Raw genomic sequence first — 22,830 nt, 5'->3', positions numbered from 1 at the left:
CTATTTTATAGTCATTTATTATTTCTCAACAACCAAATTGCAGGTTGTTACATTCCTGTTAATTGCCACCGCACACCCACCAAAGAGTATAAGAGTCCATAATAAAATCAAATGTCAGAAGGTTTTGTACACCACGTGTTGGTCTTTGTGCTGGGCCGCCACGCTCAAGATGTGAAAGAGTAAGCTTTAAGAACGTCCTTCCCATTATTTCCTTCTACTGAAGCCACGATGCTGGCGTAGTCACAGGCAACATGAGTGAACCCTCTGCAACAGAGAAACACGCAGTAATCAAAAACATGGAATAAATGTACTCCTCCAGAGGTCGGCAGTAATTACTGTCCCATTTCAATAATCATATATTGAATATTTTATCAGATGTATTACCTACTGATACTGATCACATGTCTATAGTGATATATACTGTCGTTGATCTATTGTCACAATAATGGCGCAAAAAAATAAAATAAAAAATAAAACCAAAATGTGGATTTGGGAATGGCCTAGTTAAAGTCGTGATGTAATCCAACTGAGATAATATGGCATGAGCTTAAAGAAGCAGTTGGTCCTTAAAAGCTGTCCAATATGGCTGAATTTAAAATATTATGCAAAGAAAAGTGAGCTAAAGTTCCTTCACAGTGATGTAAAAACACTACGCAGAAATAGATACACATTCTAACTACCCAGGAATGCACAGCCGATTTTAATTTGTAAAGCTAAAAAAAAAATGTTTTGTATGGCATACACATTACTAAAAAAAGAAAAGGCAAAACTTGTTTTTACCTTTCACAATGATTTACAGTAAGCGATGAAGATTGAATTGGCCTTTTCAGCTTACTGTCTGTGTTACATGACCTATTATGGATACTTTTTCTCAGGAAGAGCTGTGCAATGCATAGATAAAACTCTAATCAAAACTACTTAGAAACTATAACTTTCAAAAACAGGCCTTTTCTTAAAGAAACTTTTTTCTGTCAAAAATAAAATAATAACTAATATTTAAATAAATAGGAGATGGGCAAAATATCTGTCACAAAAGATGAGAGTAATGTCTTAAACACCACTATAGAATAAGTTAAGTGGGGAAAACAAAGTCTAAATACCAATTCAAACCATATAATACTGGTGACATTCTATAGGTTATTGTAAGTGTTCGAGTCACATACCACTAATTTTGCTAATCATTAATGGTGTCAAATTTAGACTCAGTATCAGAAAAAAAAAAGCATGATCAGATCTGGGTGGGACATCCTTGGTAATGACTTCTTGGTAGATGAAGGCGGTATGTTACGACTGAGACACTAACCTGGACATAGTGTGAGAGCCTCCCAGTAAGTGATACTGACTCTCCAGCGTGAGCCCGCCGTCTTTGTCGTTCTTCCACGTCAACACTCGTAAGGAGAGGTCCTGAGATGCCGTGACGACACGAAAACTGTCCTACAAAACAAAATTCGTAGCTCGATGCTAAGCTTCCAACAGTTCAAACCAATTCAGGAACTGGACTTCTGAACTTCAAATAAAAAAAGCCTACCACACATATTGAGGAGATGGGCATGATGTGATCTTTGAAATTAGCAAGCACGACTCCTTTCAGCGAGTACACCCACAGCTCCTGCCCGGCTGCCAGCACAATGCAGTTGCTGTTCTTGGCCTCCAGAAGGATTTGTGATGAGTAGTGGTTCAGCGTCAAGGGGAAGGACTCCATCTGCTGTACTAAAGTTGGAAAGAGATTAGAATTTATTATATTAATTTAATTAAGGGTTTAATATAATGTTGACCCACCCCTTGCAACTGGAACGTGTTTGGGAAAAGCTTTCCACAAGCTATAGTGGTGAGCATGTCGGAATTTTCACCATTTATCCCAAAAAGCACTTCTGAGGTCAGACATTGTTGGAGGAGAAGATGTGGCTTGCTGTTTCCATTCTAATTCATTACAAAAGTGTTCTTTTGGGTTGAGATAAGGACTTTGTGCAGGCCAGTCAAGTTCATCTATGGAATCTGCTTTTTGCACTGGTCTGCTGTCATTTTAGCTGTTATTATGCCTTGTTGTTGTACAAAACAACAAGGCATAATAATGCAAATCAAAAACCATGTGGTTAAGGTGCAAGCTGCTAAGTGAGATTCTTGTGTGTATGTACCTGTGTGGATTAGAGGAATAATCTAATCCACACAAAACAAATTATTCAGTTTTGAATAATTTGTTTATAGAAATTATTCAAACTGTTTGCCGTTCAGTCATTTCACCCTGGAAAAAAAAAAAAAGAAATATCAAGCCAATGATGAGCATTAAGTAAGCTCATCACTGGCACTGAAAATTGTTGTTATTAAATCCAATAAACGCGTAATAAAAATGTTCTGCATGCCATGAGAGTAAGCTAAATAAAATACTGGTGCCAGGAAGATTTCCAAACCGTTCCCGCGGTGACGCAGACATTTTTCCTGGATGACTCACTAACAGACTTTTTGTTTCCCAATGATCTGAGTTCAGAGCCAAAGCATTTTCCAAGTCATTGTGCTAAACATCAGGGCTCACCCTGGATCTCCGTCTTGTACTTCATCTTTTTAATGCTGACATCGAAGACAGTGAGGGCTTTGTTGCCTCTGAGCTCAGTGTGGTGGATGATGGCCAGTCTGGCAGGCTGGGTGGGTATGAAGACAGCAGCTTGGCACCCGAGGACCGGCACAGTCTGGCACAGAGACTCTTCATCTTCAGACGGTGAGGTCAAACTCTCACTGTTAATCACCTGGCAAAAAAAAAGAAGCAAAGTAACACAGGTGTACAAGGAATGCATCTATACTTTCCATTCTTATCAATTTTCCTTCTGGTGGAATTTGCACAGAGGTAACGCAGAAGAAATCTGGAGCAGGCAACACAGACAATTATGTAGTCAAAGACAACCTCAAATACCTTTAGACTTAAATCATCATTTTCCGTGGTTCCAGCTATAATCCACTTCTTGTCAGGTGAAACGAGGAGTATGTTAACTTTGAAAGAGTCACACACCATTAGACTTGACTTTTTAGTCAAAGTCAAATCAGCCAGTGTGCAAATTGAGCCCTGGCCAGTTCCAACCTGAAAAAGAAGATAATGCAAGAAAAAAACAAAAAAAACACAACTACATGATCACCAAGGAGATTGTGGGGGTACTTACAGTCAGGAACCAATCATTGTTGATGTTGTACTGCAGTAAAGTACAGTGCGAAGATGCAGTAGAAAAAGAGGCCAGCTCCTGACCAGTCTGACCCTGCCAGGTCTTAATGAGTCCTGTAGAGTCTGATGTGATAACAACTTCCGCCTTCTCATCAGCTACAATCCCTGTCAAAGGACTCTGCACAGGACTACACCACAGGCTCTCACCCTGAGAAACAAAACAGGCATAAAAATCATGGCTCAAAGAGCCCAACAAGGGTCAATGTTTAGATTTCCAATGATTAATTCAAAGTGTGATTGCAGAAGGAAAATCAAACACTGTCATTTAAATGTGAGCATAAGCAGCATCTCCCCTATGTTGTTTTTTTTTTGTATTTATTTTAATGAAAACCCACAGTGGGAAATCCTTTTTTCAACCAACTTATAGAAGATAAATGCAAAAGTATATGCATCACTAAACAAAAATTGGATTTAAGTCAGAAAGCATTTCAAAAGCCACTTTTATTATAACTATCAAGAAAGAGACTGTGACAGGCAAAGGGAAGAACACCTGCTAATGGGTAGAATATGTTAAGTGGTAAGTGAACATTTTGTCCCCTCAAACTTGATGTGTTTGAACAGAGGTAGTCAAAATCCTGTGTCCTGCATGTTTTTAAATGTTCTGCTTGGTTCAACACACCTAAATCCAACGAGTGGTTCATAAGGGGGCCTTCTGTATAACTTTTTATAGTTATTATAAAGAATGAAAATTTGAACAAATTTGACTAGGCCCAAATTGTGATGGTCTGACAACTGCATGAGAGCATCTACAAAACTGCATCTCCTGAGGGGCCTTGCTGATCTACATTGGGAACATTTGTTCCATGTACTCCGATCAATTAGATAAGCTACTGTAGCTCAAATTGCTGAAGAAATGAATGCTTGATCAAACAACGTAAAGCAGTTTACAGCGTATAGGGCAGGATACTCCAAGGCAGTCATAATTCTATGCTAGACTGGTGTATATCTACTATGTATGAGTGATGTTACTGAAGGAGAAGCACTGACTTTTTGGAGGTTCCATGCCCGAACTGTCCCATCAGTGGACGCGCTGCAAGCAACGGCGCTGCTCTTGGACAAGTCTGGCAGCAGGCATGAATTGCCCTGCAGGTACACCAGGTCGACCACCCTGCCTGAAGAACAAGATGTTTGACACACAGGTTAGAAAAGAAGCACAATGAAGTCATGCCAAGGATATTTCTAGTGAACAGGAAAAATATAAATGCATACCTGTATGGCCTCTCAAGCTTTTGCATGTGTAATTTCCCGTCCGACCTTCTGTCATGTTCTTCTCCAGGTGGGAACGCTGCTGTAAGTATCTCTTCCACGAGTGCTTCACCTGGTCACCGCCCAAGGCGGCAAGGTTACAGAAACTCCAGCGCTGCAGGCACATCCTCCTGAGGAGAACATATGTGTTTGGACGCATTTATTATTTTTCAACAACTACTGCAAATAGTGGCTTAAAAGGGAAGTAGCACTGTGAAGTTTACAGTATGTGGATGAAAATAACCTGCTCATCAGGCATCAGTATGGTACCGAATCAAAACGACAATAACACAGTTCTGGATTTGTAAACTTTTAGACCAAAAGTGAATGGAGATTAAATGTGGGCAATCTATTGCTGTTTTCTTAGTGAGCGACGTTCCACAACTTGTCACAGGATGAAAATATTTGCTGCTACAGTAATCAACCCTTCTTATATTTAATCACCAGGATCTTGCATTTTTCGACTGGTATTTGGACATTTTATCTGTGGCAACAAGCTTCAAGTCTTTTAGGTTTGAAGGTTTCCCCCAACTCTTTACCTTCAGCCACAGATTGTGTATCAGATTCAAATCAGAATTTGTCCTGGGCCACTTCGAAGTATTAAAATAAAATAATAATAATAATAATAATAATAATAATAATAATAGTACTATTACTATTACTTCAAAACAAAAGAAACAGATGTGTAAACTGAAATCTGCCAGGGGTATTAATTATATTGGGTTTAAAAGTAGCTATTAAAGAAGAACCAAGTGGCAGACACAAGGAAAACAGAAGAGTACTAAGAATAGAACCCTGAGGTACTCCAGAGTGTGCTGGGACTGCTACTAAGGGCAGATAACCAGAATGGACAGAGAAACATTCATTTTGACACCTGCACAAGTGAAGGCGTCAGAGAAGAATCTTATGGACTTTGTCAAAAAAAAAACAAAAAAAACTACAAATTGGTCTACAAACACACAGACGATAATGTTCCTGGAATAAGCAGTTAAAACGTAGATCAATGATATATATATATATATATATATTAAAAAAAAAAAAGATTAGAGTAGCATTTTTATGTATGCTACTGTACAGTATGACATGATTGAAAATCAGGTAGGTTTTTTGTTGCCATGAAAATCCAAATACTATAAAAATATAACAAATAATAACTCACCTCCATAACCAAGGAGTCTCTACAGCTCCATGCCAGTCCTGAGAAATACAGTTTTAAAAAAACTAAACTTAGTTGTTTACGCGATGTGATCGTTTCTGCCACTTCCGCAAGCGAGAAGTCTTACCTTGCACACAGTAGAAGCGCTGATTAAATCATCCTCGCTCAGAAATGTGAAAATGTGAATAAGACAGTCACCGATTAGATGTGGATGATGGAAATCCATACCAACATCAGTTTTCACAACCTGTAGAGATTTCAAAGAGATAGAGAATCCGTACGTAAAAAAAAAAAACTACGGTAAGCGCAAAGGAACTACGCAGTTCTTTATTGCAGAGCCTTTCTTTCGCCACCAGATGTCACCATTGTAAAAGGTTGGCGCCCAAAAAGGGACACGTACATGCAGAAGCCCCCACTGGATGCATGAAAGTGGAAAATAGTGGTGTTTTCAAGTATAAACACGAATAACATAAAAATCAAATCCATTCGTGATAAAATTATTAATTTCACAAATGCTGACTCAAAATATCAGCTTACCAGAAGAGTAAACAGAGAAGACTATTATCCTATCCGAGTTAGTGCTTGAAGATCATAACACAGTAATTAAAGCCGTGATTATTCCTGGCTTTTGCTTTGTGCTTCTTGGCAGGTGTGGAAACATTTTGTTAGCTGCGGTGAAACAAACACATGCGCATGACACGCTGACTCATAATAAGCCGAATTAATTGCAGTTCCAATCAGTCAAGGTGATTTCTCAGCAGAGGTGTGTGCGAACGTACAAAACATAGGGAGAGCAGCAGAGACTGTGCGTGTGTGTATGTGTGTGTGTGTGTTGAGAGTCACCCCTGGCGGGATTCTTCAGCAAGGGCCCCTTGTCTCCTGTGAACACGCCCCAGATAGATGAGGCAGATATATAACCAAGACCTGCGGGTAGCAGAGGAACTGTGAGAAAGAGATAATCGCACTTGCTCACCCCCAAGGGTTACCTGTGACACCCTCGCAATGACAAGAGGGCCAATCCAGAGGGGGCCTCGCCAAGGGAGTTTGGATGCTGTCCCGCTCGGTTTGTAAAAAGTCCTTCGGGCTTCTTCAGTTTTTGATGCTTTTCGTGGTTTTGGACTTCCCCCTGGAGTTACCTGAGCTGTGGTCGAGCGGAGAACAGGAGCGAGGCGCGTTATTAAAATCAGCTCTGCAGATCCGTGCATGAAACTGAAAGCTGGGCCGCAATGAGCCGGAGAACACGACGTTGGATTTTAAGAGTTTTACTTTGTTTAGGGATTGTTTACCTCAAAATTGGGTAAGGAGCGTTTATTCAGTTTCTGATCAGCAAATGTAGAACAATGTCCCAGAAAGATAAGGCTTTTAACAGGAATAATAGCAGCTCTCAAGGGGTTAATCTCTCCAAAAACACATAAGTCTTTATTTTCTCCAAAACAGGTAGCTGATTTAATGAATACTGTTATTATTATAGAAGCGGGCGCTTTTATTTTACAAAAGCCTACCTGTAATTTATGCAAAAAAACAAAACGAAACAAAACAAAACAAAAAACTCCTGGAACTAGGCTGCATAATGTAACTAAAGTACCTAAACAAGAACTTTTAATATGATTTACCTGTTTCATGGTTTGGGTATGTTCATAATTTTTGTAATAATACATGATTCGATCAGACTCTCAGTTCTATCCGTTTTTTTTTTTTTATTTATTATTATTCGCAGTGGATTTTCGTCGGTGGTGGCCCTTGGTGCGAGTATAATCTGTAACAAGATCCCCGGTTTGGCTCCCAGACAACGGATTATCTGCCAGAGTCGCCCCGATGCCATTATCGTCATCGGAGAGGGAGCACAAATGGGCATCAACGAGTGTCAATTTCAGTTCAAAAACGGGCGCTGGAACTGCTCTGCTCTTGGAGAGAGGACTGTCTTCGGAAAAGAGTTGAAAGTGGGTATGTTGCTGTCTGTTGACGTTTGTTATTAAATATTAAAAAATGTATACACTTGATGATTGTGAGCTCGTTTTAGGGGTCATTTATGATTAATCCCATTCTTAACCTTTTGCTCTGTTATCACTTCCGCTATAAAAGTGAGCAATATTTGATAAAAAAAAAAAAAAAAAAAGACAGAAGTGAACTTTAAAATTTGGACTCATAAAATGATCGATGTTTTTCCCTTGATAAAACAAATTGTTTGAGCTTGATAGGCATTGCTTTTCATATACCCTAGGTGGTGTTTGTCCAGTTGATAATTTGCTCTTCAAACTTTTCTTCTTATGAATAACACAAATAGCTATTGCACCTGTAAGCATCCCTTAGGAGTCAGTGTTGTTTACACCAGGCCTAGTTGCCCTTTATTTTTCTCAGAGGAGGGACTTTCTGAACATGTATAAAAGGTATTGTGAAGCCAGTGTTGGAACAAAGCTCTTCTGAATGTTGGCAACCTTTCTTTTCATCCAGTCAAAGTCTCTAGAGGCACATTTTCCCTGGTCTTTATCCCGTCTGGTGATGGGTGCCGTGGCTCTCACTGTAAGGATGTAGAGCTTACCACGGGTATAAATTACACCGGGCAACAACTCAGAGCAAAGCAAGTGCTAAATAAGAGATAGAAATGATTTCAAGTCAGTATTCCTGCTGCTGAGATGGAGAAACTCGAAGGGCATGAGGAAATCACAGCTGGAGTTTTGTCATGTTTAAGGAAAACCTTTCAGGGAAATTGCAATTGAAATAATGCCAGGAAGAGGAAGCAGTTTAGTTACCTCAGGTGGTTTTGTAAAACTGTTTTAGAAAGTACTGAAATATATTTTAGAAATGTTCCTCCTTCCACCTCAGATGAATATATTTAAATAAAAATATCTTACATACAATAGGTGGCAGCTTGGACCAGCTGTTTAAGGCATTGTTGCCTTCTGCTGTTGCAAAAAGAGGATTATCTTTGTATTCTTTTGAAATGAAACAGTGCTGTTTGACAATCTGCTTTATGAATGGAGGGTCTTTTTAGCCAATCTGGAGTTTTTATTTTCCTTGTAGTCCATGGTATGGACAGCCATACCAAATAGATTGGTTTCACTGGTCAGATTAGCATAGATAGTGAATAGTTTTAAATAGGTGGTATTGTTGATGCCCAGACTAAGGGGAGCTAGGCTGTTTGCAATTGCTCCTGAAGCAAAAGGAGAGATCAGCAAAGTGGCATAATGTTGGAAAACCTTACATTTGACTTATTTTTTGCCCTAAAATGAAAAAAACTTTAAGTTGTACTAAAGGTTTTGCTCTTTTTGCACTTAGATTTTTTTAATGGTGGCATCTTCTCTTGAACCTTTATTACAGAGGCTGTACCTAGGTACGTTTAACCAATGATTTCAGATGATTTTGTACATTTTAATCATAGTCCACTGTAAAAACAAAATGCAGTTATATGACTTCACGCATCGCACCTACCAGCAGGAGGTCACTTAGAAGTATTTTAGGCTTCTGCACAGATAAGCAGGAACAGATAACTGATAAGATGGATGAAATTATACTTGAGATTTGAACTTTTTTCTGAAAATTATTAATTACTGTGGTAACCAAAAATACCATTGGTTTGCATACAGTTACAAAATGGAAGTGGGAAGAGACAAAATGGGGATAAACATGGAGTAGGGGAAGGGGTTAATTGGGCCTAAACTGAGCTGTCTTAGTTCAGAAGTTCATCACAGATATGGTAAAGTGCATCCTTCTCAAACCCGGACAGGCCTGGGATCTTAGATCTTCCATCTCTCATTCATTCCATCTTTTGCGGTGAACCCGTGCACTCGCGACTGAAGGGGAAAGAATTAACAACGGCGCAGTCTGCACTGACACACCTTCTTTTTTGGCTCCTCGCCCATCGAGTCCATAAAAACGTCCACATAATTAATGCCTCAATATTAGTTTTTTCTCCTTTCTTTCAATGGCAAGGGCACACATCCAAGATGTTTATCAAAAAACATGGCAGCTTCACACAGTGAACGGTGTGGCAGGAGGAAGCACAAAGAAAGTATGATGTTTGTTTAGAGCAAACAGTGACAAGAGGAGTTTATTTACACATAGATATGATGGATGTCGTAATCAGCAGTTTCCTGTTTGCATTTTGATAAATCGCGGATTGGAAATTTAAAAGTAAAACACTCTTCTTGCTTATTGTGTTTAACAATAAACACTTTTATTCCATCACAGGGTGTTTTAAGATGGCTTTGCTTATGAGAGGGGATTTTATGATTCTTTGAGACCATAATTACTTTCCGCTTGGCTCATTACTGAGATATTGAAACTCTTTCTGCCAACCCTGTCTGTACTTCTACCAGACCTTCTGTCAAACCTTTACTTATTTTGCCAATATTTCCGTATGTGTAAATGATTTATTAGCTGGAATTGGGGACAGATAACAGCAGGGTGAAGATTCTGACATCCCTATCTTGGGAGTGTACACACAATGTAGCAGCTTCCAAGAGGATCAATAGCCCTTCCTTGTCGACAACCCTCTTATTCATGCAGCTTTGTTGACTATACCGCTAGCAGACATTTTGGTTCATGGGCAGGACAGTTTCCAGGTTAGGTTTCAAAACACTGCAGCTCTTGAGTGATATGTCAGCAAGGCTGTGATGTAAGCATACAACTGGTTAATAATTGACCTCCCTCTTTACTTATTTATTGTATTCACTTTAGCTGAAGGAGATACACCAATCACTTCAATATTTCACAGACAGTGTTATTGATCGCCTTCTTTTCTGCTCCCCCAGGTAGCAAAGAAGCGGCATTCACCTACGCAATCATTGCTGCCGGGGTGGCCCACGCCATCACAGCCGCCTGTACGCAGGGCAACCTGAGTGACTGCAGCTGTGACAAGGAAAAGCAGGGTTTCTACAGCAAGGACCAAGGATGGAAGTGGGGAGGCTGCTCGGCAGACATTCGCTACGGATTAGGCTTCTCCAAAGTTTTCATAGACGCGAGGGAGGTCAAGCAGAACGCAAGAACGCTAATGAACCTCCATAATAATGAGGTGGGACGCAAGGTAAGGGACAAGAAGATGTACTCTATCCAAGTTCAAAGAGAAAATATACGCAAACACACCTATCTATAATAAGACCTTTCCGGCTTAACATGGATATTTTGGAAACAAGATTTTCCACTCCATTCACGCCATCATTTATGGGGAAAAAATTTCAGAATATTTTCTAAAAGTTGAATTTTTTTTAAAAAAGCTGTTGTGGTGTCCAGTCGTGGGGTGGATTTCAAAACAATGACTTAGAAGCTTAACTTCTACATGTACACTGTTGCTTTTTATGTGAGAAACTCCCACAACAGTGTCCTGATTCTGTTTACGTCAAACACCAAATGTTAGCTGAAGAAGCTAATGACCAGGAGCAAAGGGTATGGAAATTTGCTACACCGGTTTCAGGGAATCTATATCCCAACACTACTTTAGCTATGCTCAGAATGTTATTGGAAATTTTTATATAGTTAGTGTTAATTATGGTATTGCCACCTACTGGCTTAGCATTTACTACAGCATTTTTGATTCACCCAGCTATGTAGGTATACATTTCTTTTAAGAATGGTGAAAAGATGTCAATTTAAAAAAGAAAGTAATGTAGTTGGTACCTGAGTTTTGGAAGGAGAAAAAAAATTGAGTTTTATAAAGTAGTGTCCAGACAACATAGAGCTTTAATACAGGACTTTCTGATGCTTTGCATGTTAAAAAGAAGATCATGCAAGGTTGGAACCACTTTTATATGGGCAATATTGAACATTTGATGGCGTTTATTCTGGATTTGGTCCCAATAAACATTATATGGAAACTTAAGATTTTTTTATACAGAAAGGCAAAGATAAACGTAAGGTAAAAATATTTTGTTTTTCTTTAGATTTTTTTAAAAACTTTATATGTGGCCTACATGTGTGAAATAGATATCCAGTGATTTTTAGAATCAATGACACAACTCTGTTTTCCCTTAAACCTCAAATGTACGTATAAGAAGTTAAATATTAAAAGAAAATTGTGAACGGTGTTTTACAATAGGATGTTTTTAGCATAGCACCTCTTTAGCCATGGTCATGATCTTCTATTGAATTAATATTTGATGTAGAGGTCTTCATCATTACCTGCCACTGCAGTGTAAGTATTAGGGCATCTTTGATTGGAATTTCTCTGTCAATATTGACAGAAAAACATACGTTTAAAAATATATATATTTGAAGTTGTGGTGCTAAAACAATTGATAAGTAGTTTGAGACTGATCTCAGGAAGTGCTAACTGTCTCTACCATTTCTTGGCTTGTCAAAGACCTATGCAGAGGGGACCAAGCTTAAACAAGAAGTGGAAGAAAGAACGGCTTTTAGAGGACGAACTGTCTAAGTGGCAGGGTTTGATTACAGCCAAGATCCATGCGTTGGAAACAGACCAACACTGTACGAAAAGGCATTAACTCTGTCTCCCTCACCCCATGTTTTACACCACAAAGACAGTCTTCAGTTACAGTTATGACAATCTGCAACCAACAGTTTTGCTAATCTCACAAACCCACATCAGGTAAAATGTGTCTCCACATGCACCTTGGGGGTGTTTACTTTTTGGCTTGATTGTCATTGGTGATGGATCAGTTTTGTTTTTTTTTGTTTGAAGGATTGCAGTTGCTTTAAAATAGATAAACTCTATCTTTATAACAAGTCAGTTTACAAGACCGAGTGTGTCTTCCTGATCTAGAGTATGACTTTAAACAAAAAATTTCATTATGTACTGTAAACCGGTCATGTTTAGCTCCAAAGGAGATACAATCAACCGTTATTCACAGCGGAAAGCATCAAAAGCAACAAAACGCTGGAGATTACGCCATAAAAACTTAACGAGGAACAAGACTAATATGATAAAATACCAAGGAGGAAAGCTTGCCTGATTGTTTTCATTCGTGTTTTTCTTGCATGCATGGTTGCAGAACACTGCAGAGTGACAAAGAGACTCCAGTGGGTCTGAAAGCTAGACACTGAGTGGAATAATGTGCCAAAGTCAGGGTTAGAGGCAGCATTGACCAAAGTTAACAGATATCCTTTCTCTTGCCGCCTCTGCCAAAAAGACCTACTTCACACAACCAACACGTCCAAAACAGTGGCTGAAAAGTCTCCTCACGCCTGCGTGTATAAAGTAGACCATGCATGTTTTTGCACCTTGAATTCAAATTGGCTTATCTGGAAAGCTAAATTGCCTCCCAAGGATAAGATTGTGCTTGTGGATTCAGTCCCCGAGCCGCTTTTCTTTTTCTCCTTCCGTTCTGCTAGTAAAAAGACCCTCTGTTTTGACGGCCTACCCACCCACCAACTCCTTTATTTATCCTAATCAAAAGCGGTGACACCGAGCGGGAGCAGCGTTCTCAGCTCCCGAGTGGAAGACCGGTAGACAATAGCTGTCACAAGTGTTAGCTTCAGGACAACCGATGGTTAAAGGAGTTGCAGGCAAGGTTTTTATGAAGGGGCTCACCAAGGAAAAAGTTCTTCTTAACACTTTTGTGTTTAGCGTTTACTATTGCAGCTTTGTTTGTCAAGAATACAGTCATAAGTTTCCTGCAAAGGTCTTTGGGAAACAGAATGATGCACTAAATATGCAGTATTTTAAGAAAAGAAAAAGGAAGTTGTGATTGACCTTGCTGCTAAAGAAAACTGCAGTGGCACTTCTCATTGTCATCAGCTCAGGATTTAGCAGTAATCCTAGTCACTCGGCGCCTTGTACAGTCACTCTTGACTTTTGTGGGTTGTGTGTGGTAACTACATACACAGGGTATGAAATCTGATACATTATTTTGGCTTCTGTGTATTTGGTATCATGCTGCATTGTGGTGGGGCTGTAGTTAATCTGCCATTGTACATTTTTAAGTCACATTGAGTCAGTTTCAGCAGTTGCAATCTTGTCTTTAGGACATTACGTTTGACTTTAAGCCCTGTGCGTTGCATTGGAATATAGCCAAACTTGTTAAAAATCCATTGCTCTCACCGGTTCTCAGTGTTTCACCTTGTTTTCTTTCTGCGTCTAGATTCTGGAGAAGAATATGCGGCTGGAATGTAAGTGCCACGGTGTCTCAGGCTCCTGCACAACCAAAACCTGCTGGACTACACTTCCCAAGTTCCGCGAGCTCGGCTACATTCTCAAGGAGAAATATGCCCATGCTGTCCACGTGGAACCAGTCAAAGCAAGCCGCAACAAGCGTCCAAAATTCCTGAAAATCAAGAAGCCTTATTCATACCGGAAGCCACTGGACACGGACCTGGTGTACATAGACAAGTCGCCGAATTACTGCGAGGCGGACCCGGTGACGGGAAGCCTGGGGACACAGGGGAGGGTGTGCAACAAGACAATGATGCAGCACATCAGCGGCTGCGACCTGATGTGCTGCGGAAGGGGATACAACACACACCAGTACTCCCGGGTCTGGCAGTGCAACTGCAAGTTCCTGTGGTGCTGCTACGTTAAATGCAACACCTGCAGCGAAAGGACAGAGGTGTACACATGCAAATGAGAATATTTATTGGAGGGTGTGTGTCTGTGTGCGTGGAGATGTGAGTGTGTGTTTCTGTAAGTTTTCACAGTCTACTTTCTGTTTAAAGTCTGCGTTTTGCAGTCTTTTCTGTTTTAGCAACGACTACTACAGCACTGCTGTGCTGCGTATGCAGCCAGCCGAAGATGGGGCACCACGGTTGTTTTGCACAAGAAGTTCTTCACCCTTCTTCTTGGACTCTTTGTCGGGATGCGGCACAACAACTGTCTGATAAAACACTGGAAACGGACCGACAGTAACCTGGAAAACGGATCACGGTTTCTGTCGATGAAGCAAAACACCCGAGACTTTAAGCTGAATGGACTGGTACGGACATTTTCTCTGCTCGGACTCTACAAGACGCGGATGAGTTGAGGTGGATGTGGTGCTGAGCAGGACACACTGCTGTAGTTTGCACCCCCATGTGCACAGACAAAATTAGAGAGATAACCATTTGAAATATTTAACATGCTGTATTTAGAGAATGAGACTTATTAATATTAATTTATTCTATAAAAAAAAAACTACTGATCTTGTCCTGTATGGATAAAAAAAAACAACTAAATATCAACAGTTTTTTAGTTTGTTGAAGCAATCAAACATGTCTACAGTTAACACACTGGATTTGAGTCATATTGTAGCATAGTGTTGTTCCTTCTGGAACGACTGTAGGCTGCTCACATTGACCTATCTACCTTTTGTGAGTTTTATTTTCCTTCTTCTGTTGCTGCTAGTCTAGAAAATCTCACTAGTTGAGGTAAAAGTCTGTATACTGTACTTATTGTCTTGACTTTGACCTGGTTCTACTGGACTTATTTGCTGATCAAAAACAAGGGCACATTTTCCACGTTTGGTAAATGATAGTTAATAGAGTATATATTTGTAAAGGACTATTTTTATATGAATGTTTTATTTATATCTTATTGTTCCTACTCGTTGTCAGATGTGGACAATGAGATCTGTCTATAAAGCCCATGTGAAAAAAAGCTGATATATGTCAGTTGGCTGTCACAGCCGTCGCTTGTTGTATATTGTACGAGATAGAGGCTGTCTATATCTGTCTGTGTTCAAACCTTTGTTTACTGCATTTCACAACTACTACTGATGGAATACAGGAACAGAACTACGCTAACAAGATCATATTTTCATTCTTGACTCATCACACAACACTTAAATATTGCCAAAGAGAAAAATGATTGATGAGAAATACACTGGAATGACCGGAATGACTAGCATAACTGGAGTCTGACGACATTACACTTGATTTGCCCTGATCGTCGGTTGGTGGTCAGTAAGTAAAAATTAGATACTTTTCCAACTGGTGAACACAGTAAATGTCTCTGCTACAACAAGGACACACTGACTACAACACGCTTTAGTGTAGAACATAGCAATTGCGAAATTGAGTCTTTTCAACATTAGCAGAATATTGACAAAGATTTGCGCACATTTATAATGGAAACGCAACTAGTGAGGCGTTTTAAAACAAAATCAGAGGAAATGAAAAGGTGCTTAATGCTAACCCCATTATATTTGCTGATAATGCTAATCGCTAATAGAATCCTAAAAATCAATGACCTTATGCTGATTTTGTAACTATTTTCTCTTTTTGAAGTTCTGTTCAACTGTAAAGCTGCGTAAGTCAGGCTGGTCTCTCTTGCACTGGTCGTGCTCACAAGATATAGAATTACAAGTATTAAGAAATTCTGCAGCATCACATTTATTAATAATTTAACAAGCTAAAATGAGAAAACCAGAACATCTTTTTGTTCTCTCAGCCATTAAAATGGACTCCACTTAATTTATTAGAAATGTCTTCTGCAATAAAACAAGTCTCCAGAGGAAATCCCTTTTTTTCATTTAATAAAGAAATGGTTTATTGTTAAGAGAGTTTCCCAGAAATTAAAAATAAATGCAATTTTGTTGCCATAGTTCTTAAAGAGAAATCTATAATGGTAGGGTCAAATTAGAATGCTACTAAATCTCTAAGACAATACTTCAAATAGAAAAACATTTTAAGAGCTGTTTAGTTTTCCTTTTGTTTGTAAGCATGAGAGCCAATGTGAATCAAATTCACGGCTATCTTAAATCAAAACAAATAGCTTTAGTTATTTCATGAACAATTTTAGGAGAGGAACTGCAGAGATTTTCCTCATGTAATAAAATAAAATTAGTTGTCAATAAAAAAGAACCCTGCGTTAAATTAAAATGAAACATAATCCCCAAATTTACTTGGTTAGTAGTTGCTGTGTTCTGGTTTGCACCACCATTTATTAAAAGATAAAGATAAATGTTATCCGGTGTGATGTGGTCACCATGGTGTTAAATCAGCTTTTAGGAGGCAAGCACAATGTGTTCAGTGCCGGGCCAAAAGAGAGACGCTCTTTCAGAGGGGGAAAGTTATTCAGGCTTAATTGAGGGCCCATCCTGCAGACTGGGAAGCAGTTGAATGTGTTCAAGCAGAGGAGTGTTTGTCCTCTAATGGTAGGGTACCGCCGTAATTGATGAGGCCGGTGGGGCAGACGTGTCACCGTGATGACTTGCTCAGGCGGGGGAGTGGAAGCTGTCGGGTGATAGATGGCTCGCACATCTGCTTCATTCACTCCTGGGCCACTAGTTGCTACAACAACTCCGGCATAGCGGAGAAAATGCGGGGCGGCCTCCAAGAGAGGCAGGCCGACGTGTCAGGGAAATGTTAACGATGCTAAGGCCCACAGTCGTTACGGATTCCACTCTCACAAGGGAACTGGAAGTGGAGTGAGGAGCCGGGGCCCGAAGGTGTTGAGGGAAAACCTGCTCCTAGTAATCTCCCTGGATTGATGAATGCAGCTTGTAAAGTTTTCACCTGTGCAGGATTTTATAGAATTTTTTTTTTCCACAAAAACAACCTTTTTGTGAAACCGAGCAAATAATTCAGCTTTAACTTACTGTGTGTCAGTGACAGTGATAATCTACCTAGTAAGAAGGGAAAAGGGCGTGGAGGGATAATAGCAGAGGCTTGTCTGCTTGACAAAAGCTTTCAGCTTTCATAATATTGATACAAAAGGCTTGTATAAGAAAAGGCAGCTGTTCAAAAGTTTCTGGTTAAAGCTGAACTAGGGTTTTGTGTGAAGGACTCGCATCACATTATCTTATGCACAGACAGTTGCATCGACTCCTTTATTCGTCTCCTATTAACTTTGGCCTGAAGTGATTTGCTTTTGAAAGAAAACACCTAAAATCCCAGTTTTGTTTTGATTCCTTTAATGTGCTGTTCTCTGTACAAGCTGCCCCCAAGGTCTGCTAATTCTGGATTACCTGTAAGGATTTACACCTGCTATTTAAAGCAGTAAAAGTCTCTTTTTGAAAAATAAAAAAACTAAAATAAAACAAAAACAACAATAGACCCTCACCGGCCTACTTGTCAAGTTACACCTTACAAATCACTGGTGGGTTGCAATTTGGCCACTATGGAGTCGCTGAAGTTTGTGGCCATAAAAGGATTTAGGTCTACAGTATTCATGGAGTGAGAGAAATAGCCACTCACAAACATATAAAATCTATGAATAGTTGAGGTCTCCACTAAAAACACGAGTCTTTTGGAAATGTGTAGCACTACCGCAGACACCAATATGAACAGTCTGACTCAGCCTTATTTCAGTTCTTGGGGCTATAGCCAATCAGTACCAAGGAAAATAAATGGTGTTCTTGGATTGGCTGTTTTTCAAATGTTGACCAACGGTATGTGAAGTATGATTGCATTATGCAATTGCATCAGGTATTTCAGCTTCCCGAGTAGCATTGTCTGTAGAATATTTCAAATGTGCTCTATGACAAAAAAAATCCAGTAATAGTTGGTTTTTCCAGTAGTTATTTGGAATTATGCTCCACAGTAAAATCTGCTGGATACTGAACCACAAATAAGTGGTCAGATAGGCTGAGTTTTAAATTAGGCTAAGTTGCTTCAAAGGGGCATGACGTAAAATATCTCCCACACCATTACACCACCAGTAGCCCCAGTGAGGCAGGTCAGAATGGGTCCATGCTTCCATGTTGTTCGGTCCAAATTCTTATCTAACCATGTAAATGTTGAAGTTGCAGTCTAAATTCACTGGACCAACTGACAATTATCTTGTCTATTGTAAATTTTTGGTGAGCCTGAATGAATCGTTGCCTTAATTTGCAATGAACATTCAGAGGAAATCTTCCACCAATTTTAATGAATGGATATTTTAACTTGTTCGACATGTTCTCTCTGACACGAATACAGAATGCATGTCGACACAAACTAGTGCGCAATTGATAACTCCTCTTTTTTTGAACCATTTTCTATAAATACAGGACGCATTTCTGTGTTTAAAAATCCCTGCAGATCATCAGCTTCTACAAAACTCAGACCAACCCTTACACCAAGAACCCACCATTCTGATGCATGGTCTTCACTGTTTCCTAATGCTTAAATACATTGAATTGCTGCAGCTTTTATGGGCTGATTCACTGTATGCATTAGCAAGCAATCAAGCAGGTGTAGTTAATAAAGTGGCTGGTGAGTTCAGCTCAGAAATCCACCTGCGGTGTTTCTCAGCCAGGTGCAAAGCCCAACCACTCATAGTCCCCCAACACTTCATCCCAGTTGAGTCACAACCACAAAGTGCCACCTTCTTTGATAGTTCAGCCCATGTCAGACACCCTGCAGGATCACTGGGACTCTGATTATACTCTTAGCCATGTTTCTCCATAAACAGGACCGGGCCCATGCCAACACGTTCAGGGGTGTAATATCCTTGTTCCTCTGAAGTAGGGTTGCGTTACCCTTTGGAGTTTTATTTATTGAGACACACTCAGACGCACAAGCGCACGTCCTCGGCCCCATCACCTGCGGTAGCTGGAAATTGGTGGTAGCAGCAGATTTATGGTCGGCAGTCTGGCTCACTCCCTTTGTTATTGCTGGAGGTCTGCCACAGCTTCCCTATCTGCACCCATGACCCTGTTACATCAGGGCCGCCCAGCTCTCTGCTCCAGCCAGCAATTAGCGTCAAAGCCGACAATGAGTCTTTAAAACATATTTAAGCAAGACCCGTCCTGCTCTGTGTTTTATCATTAGATCTGGCCTGACAGCACGAGTGGATCAGATTTATAACTGACTTTAAAAATTCATCTGATGATGCTGGCATTTGTTGAAACCAAAGAACCCCCGTCTCCTTAATCCAATTTTCTGTACAAATAAAGCACAAATGCACACATTAGAGTCAATTTTCTGCAGGAGATTTATAAAAAGAAATAATAAAACTACCAGCAACAATCAAGGAAATGATTCACAGTTTCACTTTAATAAAGCTGTTAAGTCCTTTGTTGTGCAAGGCCTTCACTGAGAAACAGATTTTACCGTTTATGTGCATATTCTTTTAAAGCAACTTCCTACGCTTCAGTCTACCAAGTGGACAGAACTAAAGACGATAATTCCAAGTAGGAGGTGGAGCAAGAAAATATGCTCTGCAGTTTTCCTCTCCCCTCTGCTCCCTCTTGACCATAAATCTTCTGACACATGATTATGTCAGTCATACTTTTGTTTTTCCTCTGGTTGAGACATGCACAAGCACCTGAGTGCTCGCACACTAAATTGCAGAGCACAAGGTTGTCTTTATGTGATTCCAGAGATACTGTAAGGGTGCAGAGCTCATTCATGCACTCTCTGAAAACCGCCTGCCATTTGAGGCTCTTTGATGGAGGCTCCTGATAGCTGACAATATCCACTCCTCACAAGAGAGAAATCCACACGGGCCCTATCTACCTATCTGATTTTACAGGTAAACACGTGGTCAAATCACTTTAGTGTATTGTCAGTGGCCTTAAAAGGATAGTTCAGTCCTTTTTGAAGTGAGGCTCTGTGAAGGTTTTATCAGTAATACAGTTTCCTACCTTTTGCTACGGTAAAGTCACAAAGTGTTGGGATTTAAATTGTTTAAAAAAAAAAAATAGACACGGTTTTTGAAAAGTGTTTATCAAATAAATATTTGAAAAGTCTGGTTTGCACTTGTACTTGGTGACCCTAAGTAAAGCCCAGTGCAACCAAACATCTTTTAAAGTCGTAATTGTTAAAAAAAATAATAAATCCCACTATTCAGTTCACCTAAGTTGACAGTTTGGGCAAACAGCTAGGAGTATCATGCTAACAGTGGAGGAGCTGCATACATAAACAGCTCAGGTAAAAAAATAATCAATCACATACTTTATACATTTGACTTGTATGAAAGAGCAGAAGCAGTAAAGTCAATGTTGCCATGCACCACCCTCAATTTTATAACTCATGTATGTATTTTGTACCTGCTAAGATAATTTGCCTCCAGTTGGGGAAAACCTGTTTGTCAGGATCCCGGTAGCCCATTTTTCTTAAAATCTCACTCTCGCGTTGCTCTGCAGTCGCGTTCTCAACAGAAACCCTCAACTCACGCAATACGAAAGGCCGCCTTCGCTTTATGAGTTTCTGTCACGGCGAACTCTGCTTTGTTTGGCCTGCTCATCCTGTCACCAGACACCAATCCTTTTGAAGAGTGGTGATTTATGGTGGAAGCGATCACTGTGGTATCTGTGCCAGCTGACAATGCCGCTGCTGCTTTTGTTTCCTCCTCAAGAGTTGCAGGTGACATCAGATCATGGATCTGATTGTATTTTTCTGCGCTTCCCCGGAGAAAAGCTGGGCGGATACATGAAGCTGGGGATTCGACTTCAACTTCACAGAGGAGCTTGCTTCCTAATCATATCGCTGTCAGTTCATGACAGAGTCAGTTTTTAATGCAAAGGAGGAACGAGTCTAAAGACTTCCTGCCAAAATCCCTGCAGGGTGTTTGCTATTGTCTGGCGCAATTTTAAAAGTCCCTGTCCATCAGGCTTTCATTCTGGATTCCACAAGAAAAACAGGAGACACTCACTCATGAATACCCTAACCAAAAAACACAATTTATAATGCCTTGGCTCTGTTTTGGAAAGACAATGAGTGCAATATAACGTTACAATAACCATAAATCAGCATACTGTAGGTATAAAGCGCCTCGGCGATCTGCGGAGATGTGTGAAAGTAAGCTCCCCTTCACTGCTCCATTAGTCTCGTCTCACTTTTGTCCTTTTCTGTTATCTCATTACCATCACTGAAGCTGACCTCGGCGCGGAGGATCTAGCTGTTTTCCCCTGCCCCACCGAAACACCTCTGACCCTGTCCTGAACTGGAGGATCATCCAGCACTGTCACGGCCTCATCTACCACTGTCACCGGGCGACCTGCGCTGCTCAGAGGTCACTCGGTGCACTTTACCCACAACTGTCACATCAGCCGTTTTTTTTTTTTAAGTGGGCTTCAGACCTTAATAGTGATGCATAGTGAGGGGAAGGTTGACAATGGAAAATATTTTGTTTGGATGAATGAGCGAAATGACCTAAGATATCACCCATCAGACAGAGGGCTTGTTTACAGCCAACACTGGCTGTTATTTACAGGGAGCCACAGACATAAAACTCCCATATAAGTGGTTATTAGACCTGATGACATCAGTGTCAAGAACTGTGTATGTAATTAAACACATTGTGAGCTGGGATTGTGATCCATACACAAAAACAGAGGGTAAACAAAAGTGTGCCCCACGAAACCATTCCCATTTTGTGACGTTGCAACCTTTAACTTAAATCGTATCTTAATGCGATTTTCTGTGATAAATCAGGCAGTGAATAAAGTAGAAGAAAAACTGCAAATTTTTTTCAGACAACTGCAGAAGAAAAATCTAGAAGTTGCTGTGCACAGAATGTGTTGGTTGCAGCGTTGTACATCAAAATACTAAAATGACCATCTATTATTTGACACATTAGCTCCAGCTCAGTTAGATTGTTAACAGCAACTACTGCTACAGATTTTCATTTCGAATATAGTTTGGGCTTTTACTAGGCCGTTCTGCGTGCTGCCGCTGAAGGTTTTTGTCCTCGTGGAATGTTAACCTCCATCCCAGTCATTTTCAGTCTCTATGAGGTTATCTATCCTGCTGAGACAATCTTCTCACGGCAGGATATGACTACCACCACATTTCACATTGGTATGGTGTTTTCAAGCTGATGGGTGAGAGTTTTCCACCACAGACAGCTCTTTACATGTACTATGGCTATCAGCAGTATGCAGGCTGTGTGTGTTTGAAAAGCAGCTTTTTGTGATATAAAAAAAATTACACTTTGATAAAATGTTATAACTTTTAAATGTGTTTTGCTTCCACCACACAGTTAACTTTGAGGAAATGGTGATTACCAGGCTCAGTTGTGCATAAGCAGTTGGTGCTGCTGGGAACCACAGCTCCAACACACGCAAGAAGGTTTGCATCAAAACTTTATTTTATCCTGTATACATTTTCATCTACCTAAACAAAGCTCCCAGTTTCACCTGAAAGAAAGTGATCCCAGCTCATGATGCTGCCACCAGCATACCTGGATGTGGGTAAGGGATTCTTTTGAGAAAGTCCCCGTTCTTCTGACTGACATAGAATTAGATCTTTTGGATCCCTTGAAGCATCTCTGGAAACCATGGCTTCTGCTGAAGGATGCCAATGAACACAAGCCAGAAAACCTGTGCTGGGACAGACGAAATTCATCTCAGGTTATTCAGATTCTCAATCATCTCAAATAGACTAAATGCTGAAAGTAGATGAAAAAGGAGCTATTGCACCTATATTGTTT

General features: G+C 40.1%; 2 protein-coding genes across 2 annotated transcripts; one reads left to right on the top strand and one right to left on the bottom strand.

Annotated features, from left to right (window-relative positions):
• Position 1: 1 nt before the first annotated feature.
• Positions 2-5,912, bottom strand: fbxw12 (F-box and WD repeat domain containing 12). The gene is made up of 10 exons (XM_008414087.2): positions 5,737-5,912; positions 5,613-5,650; positions 4,418-4,584; positions 4,196-4,320; positions 3,150-3,356; positions 2,906-3,070; positions 2,531-2,741; positions 1,529-1,710; positions 1,304-1,434; positions 2-264 (listed from the first exon to the last, which is right to left on the bottom strand). The coding sequence occupies exons 1-10, from the start codon at positions 5,833-5,835 to the stop codon at positions 165-167; spliced, it is 1,425 nt and encodes a 474-aa protein (XP_008412309.1). The 5' UTR covers positions 5,836-5,912; the 3' UTR covers positions 2-164.
• A 486-nt stretch (positions 5,913-6,398) lies between these two features.
• wnt7ab (wingless-type MMTV integration site family, member 7Ab) lies at positions 6,399-15,280 on the top strand. The gene is made up of 4 exons (XM_008414088.2): positions 6,399-6,906; positions 7,327-7,553; positions 10,361-10,632; positions 13,643-15,280. The coding sequence occupies exons 1-4, from the start codon at positions 6,836-6,838 to the stop codon at positions 14,123-14,125; spliced, it is 1,053 nt and encodes a 350-aa protein (XP_008412310.1). The 5' UTR covers positions 6,399-6,835; the 3' UTR covers positions 14,126-15,280.
• The last annotated feature ends 7,550 nt before the right edge of the window (positions 15,281-22,830 follow it).

The sequence above is a fragment of the Poecilia reticulata genome, linkage group LG7 (genome assembly GCF_000633615.1).
Source record: "Poecilia reticulata strain Guanapo linkage group LG7, Guppy_female_1.0+MT, whole genome shotgun sequence".
NCBI lineage: Eukaryota > Metazoa > Chordata > Actinopteri > Cyprinodontiformes > Poeciliidae > Poecilia > Poecilia reticulata.
The sequence above is the reverse complement of the archived record's forward strand: the minus strand, read 5'-3'. Positions and strand labels throughout refer to the sequence as shown.